The sequence below is a fragment of the Aspergillus thermomutatus genome (assembly GCF_002237265.1).
Source record: "Aspergillus thermomutatus strain HMR AF 39 chromosome Unknown NODE_550, whole genome shotgun sequence".
Taxonomy (NCBI): Eukaryota; Fungi; Ascomycota; class Eurotiomycetes; order Eurotiales; family Aspergillaceae; genus Aspergillus; species Aspergillus thermomutatus.
The window spans coordinates 1-4,807 of record NW_020798600.1 but is presented as its reverse complement, the minus strand read 5'-3'; the positions used below and the strand labels follow the sequence as shown (position 1 = coordinate 4,807).

General features: G+C 55.2%; 1 protein-coding gene across 1 annotated transcript; it reads right to left on the bottom strand.

Annotated features, from left to right (window-relative positions):
* Nucleotides 1-372: 372 nt before the first annotated feature.
* Nucleotides 373-2,692, bottom strand: CDV56_100504 (putative U-box domain protein; the record flags this gene model as incomplete). The annotated part of the gene is made up of 5 exons (XM_026754123.1): nt 373-606; nt 659-1,196; nt 1,265-1,437; nt 2,080-2,152; nt 2,208-2,692. 5 exons carry the CDS (start codon nt 2,690-2,692, stop codon nt 373-375), a joined length of 1,503 nt encoding a protein of 500 aa, XP_026609460.1.
* Nucleotides 2,693-4,807: the final 2,115 nt, after the last annotated feature.

Genomic DNA, 4,807 nt, shown 5'->3' with positions numbered 1-4,807 from the left:
GGCAGAATCCGTTGGGGCAGTAAATAAACCCCGAGGACTGGGGCAGAATGGAAATTAGTAACTTGTGTGGTTTGACTAGACTTTTATTTCATTAAGCAGATGCATATGATTATGCTGTTCATGGTCTGTACTCCGACAAAATGTAGACATATGCTCATGCCAAGTCATCATATGGACAAGAGGTGGCCAAACGATAAATCCAAACATTATGCCAACAACTTCAGAAAATCATCCATGCAAGCGCAGATTGGTACCGTCCAGACGCCGTTTGATGCAGAAAGAAAAAGGAAAAAAACCGCGGGGTATTCCTCGCTTGCAACTCGTAGAATACATCAAAGAAGGGAAGAACCAAGAAAACCACGGGATATCCATCTACCAGTCCACAGCCCAGCCGTTCTTGTTGAGAAACTCCTCGCACGCGGCTTTCAGCGCATAGTTGGGCCGAAGATCGTTGACGGTCATGGGCACCCGGGTGATGGGGTCAACGCCGGACTGTTCGACGTATTTGAGGATTCCGATGCGATCGAAGCTGGTCCCGGAGGGTGTGACGACGGGATCATGCATGATCTCAAACGTGATGCCGTCAATCAGGTAATCGGGCACAACCTGCGACAAAATCATTAGACACCTCTCCCCACAGAAAGTATGGCCGACTGACCCTCTCCTGGACATCTCCATTCGACGCAATCCGGAACGCCTCCCGGACATTCTGGATATTCTTCTCCGCATCCGCACGGAGCGCCTTCTGGTCCTCCACGAACCCCGTCTGTCCGATCTCGCCCTTGTCCAGTCTCGCCTGCAGCTCCGCAACCTCCCTGTTGAGATCGGCCTCGACCAAGGCCTCCACCGTCGCCAGGGTGGCATTCATCTCCCGCAGCCGGGCAGTCTCCTTCGCAGCCCAGATCTGCTGCTTGGCCCGCAGGACCGTCTTGGACAGGTTCTCCGTCTGCGCGCTCTTAGCCGCCAGACTGGCCCGGTAGGCATCGATGGCCACCTCGTACGCCTCCTGCGGGCGCTGGAGGCCCAGGAGCGCCTGCGCAAGGTACCAGCAGCTCTTGAGGCTGGAGGGGTTCTTGGGGCCGTACAGCTCGATCGCGGCGCGCGCGTCGTGTTCCACGCCGGCCCATTTCTCCAGCCTTATCCGGGTGAGGGCGCGGTTGGTGAAGAAGGTGGGTTCGCGCGGGTTCTTCTGGATACTATCATAACCCAAACAAAAGATTAGAGCTGGGGCTTCGGCCAGGGATGGGCAAAAGGGAATAATCACGCTTGAGAGTAGAGCTCCTCCGCACCATTGTAGTCGCCTTCCTTGAAGAGCTGGTTGCCCTTCTCTTTCAGTTCGAAGGACATGTCCGTTGAGCGATCGGATATATTGCAGTAGGTGAAGTGGTGAGTCGATATCTCGCTTTGCGAGGATGCACAATTCTTCGAGTCGACGCACTTGGACGGAGCAATCGATCACGGTGGGGCCGTCTTCAGACTTCAGTATCGACTATCGAGGGTGCTCCACAGGAACAAGCGCTTTTCACCCAGGAACACGCTGTATAACAAATACGAAGTCGAGGGAATGAAATCGAAGAATCAGCAGACTGAGAAGATAGTCAGCGGGTATCCCGTGATGAGACGATTTGGACTTGAAATCCAGAAGTGATGCCTCACGCTGGAGACGGGGAGCATGATGCCGGTATCCATTTCTTATAGACAAAGCATGCCGGACTTGACCTCTGCTTGTCAGTCACTCTGCAAACGCATCGAAGCCGATGGATCCCCGCAGAATCGTCGACGGAGCAGCTGACTCAGCGGGTGTCCTGCAAAGCATAAGGGATGGGGATGATGGCAGTGTGTGGTTAAAGAATCTACATGTACAAAACAATTCCAAGAAATTTTATTCAATCTATCCTGTAAATAGCTTTTATCAACAGGGAAAAGACAGTTCGATGGGCGGGATGTCGGCCTGCCAAATCATCCCAGCCACATATATATATGGTATCATTGATTCGCTGGATAACATCAAAAAAGCTCATGTGTGCGTCGAACTCGACACTGAACCTGGCCCAATCAGGCAGTATATATGTGACACACGTCCGTCCCGGTCATCATTGACGTTGCAATATCTGCCGCGACAATACTACCGGAGAGTAATATTTGCATCAAGCTAAGATGGCAGTCTGGCACAGGTCGAGCCAATACTTGGGTGAACCGCCACCTACTGAGCAGCAGCGAATTCCCGCTCGTAGTCGCTGATGGCCTGAACTTTGGCGGCAGAGGCGCTCTTAGGGTCGAAGCGGTAGGTGAGCCAGTCGTTGGCGAGCTTCTTGGCCAGCTCAATGCCGATGACCCGCTGGCCGAAGCAGAGGACCTGCGCGTCGTTGCTGAGAATGGAGCGCTCCACGGAGAAGGAGTCGTGAGCGGTCACGGCCCGGATGCCGGGGACCTTATTGGCGGCGATGGCGACACCGAGACCGGTGCCGCAGATGAAAAGACCCCGGTCTGCCTTGCCCTCCTTGATGAGTTTGGCGCCGGCGACGGCTGGGTGAGGATAGGCGGTCTTGTCGGAGGTGGAGTTGACGCCGACGTCAGTGACGGACTCGACCAGAGGGTTCTTCTCCAGGGCGGCCTTGATGGTCTCCTTGTAGGGCTGGCCGGCCTCGTCACAGGCCATGACAATGCGGAGGGGCTTCAGATCGGCAGACATTTTGGTGGAAGGGGATGAAGAAGAAGAAGAGAGGTAGTCGGTTTAAGGTACAAGCCAGATGGAGAAGAAAAGTGGGAATGTGTAAGATGCACGGAGTAGCTCCGATGAGACGAATCCACTTGAATGATGATCAATGTAGATTCCAACGGGGATTCAGACGCCTTTTATATCTTTGCTGGTGCTGGTGCTGGTGCTTTGGAGCTTCCACACCTCCATTCTCGCGTGCACAGCACAGTATCCCGGGGGTTCAGTGGAGACTGTGCCGTGCGATGGTTGGGAGCTGAACTCTGATGGTTGGAACTTGGAACAAAGTCTCTGGCCTGCACGACATCTGCGGACATTGTCTTTTCTGATAGACGGCTCATAGGATGATGGAGGGTGGAAACCCCACAACCTGCATCAAAGGCATTGGTAGAGATGGGATGGGATGTTATGGTGGAGGAACGGAACTTGATGCGACACAACGACCGGAGGCTTGCGACGCCCCGCAGTGGCGTCAAGTCAATATTATGGATCCAGTGATAGATATCGATCAGTTCATTCGGATGATTTAGGATGGATATTGCATATCTACCGCTAAGGAGCCAGTGACAGACAGATTGCCCTCTGCAGACTTTGAAGGCTGAGTTGGCCCTAGAACCATGACGATTTGCTATGCTTATCCTTGAAGCAATATCCTCTGTCCTGAAAACTGGAGACCAAGTCGATGAAACCATGGATGAACACTTGAACACTTGAACAGTAAGTCGTTTAACCCCGGAATACCTATTCTGGGGTTCCATCAGACAGACCTCTTTCTGGAGTCAACTAGTGGTGATGCTCCACTCATAATGTCAGCTCATTTGATTCGATTCAATCGGCTTGCTGCTCTTGGCCGAGCGTGTATTATCCACTCATCATTGTCGATGGATTACTGCTGTACCAATAACGAAGAGGTCCAAGCGGCTCCTCGGGATGGCTTCACACTACATATTACAGGCTGTCGACCGTATCCATCTCGTTCCGTTGATTTCCATTCAACCTGAGACTGAACCTGAACCTAAGGGTACATGGACGTATCAAGGAGGTGTACCGAGCCGGTACCTTGTCCACCATACAGGATATCCCAAACCAGCCTCCCGTCCTCTCCTTACTGGGCTTGGGGATAGAGGCATCGGAGTTGCCCCGACACAGTGTCACCTGAACCATTGACTATCAGATATTGACAACGACAAGCCTAGACTCAATGTGCAAGATAGAAGATTCAATTCCTGTGCCAAGGGGTGTATAATTGCTTCTCATTATTATTGTCTATCCCTAGTACGTACACACAGCCACACTGGTCAATTGCTATACTAACCTTTACCTCAGCCAATACTCAACCCAGAAGATCCATACCCAGGAAGACACAATGGCCACCACCAAGACAACCTTCCCACCCCTCCCCAAAACCCTCCTCATCATCTCCCTCAAGATGTACTTCACCCCCGACCGCACCCTCTCCTACCTCCGCGCCCTCCTGGACCCCAAGAACGAGATCGTCCGCCCCCAGAACCGCCCCCGGCTCCTCCTCGCCCTCATTCCCGACTTCCTAACCATCTACCCCTGCGCCCAAATCATCAAAGACTGGACCACCGCCTCCAAATCCGCATCCGCCTTCCTCCTCGGCGCCCAGGACTGCTTCTGGGAAGCCGCAGGCGCCTACACAGGCGAGGTCTCCCCCGCCTCGCTACGCTCCCTCGGCGCCTCCCTCGTCGAGCTCGGCCACGCCGAACGCCGCGCCCTCTTCGCCGAGACGGACGCCCACACCGCCCGCAAGGCCGCCGCCGCCGTCGCGCAGGGCCTCATCCCCCTCGTCTGCATCGGGGAGGTCACTGCCCCGGGGCCCATCGCCTCGGAGGCGGTGGGCCTGGCCGTGCGCGAGTGTGCGGGCCAGGTCCGCGCGGTGCTGGGGGCGATCCCCGCGGCGGCGCCCGTCATCTTCGCGTATGAGCCTGTCTGGGCGATTGGGAAGCCGCAGCCGGCGGGGGTGGACCATGTGGCGGCGGTGGTGGAGGGGATTCGGGCGGTGATTGGGGAGCGTGACGGGGAGGTGAGGGTGTTGTATGGGGGCAGCGCGGGGCCCGGGCTGTGGGG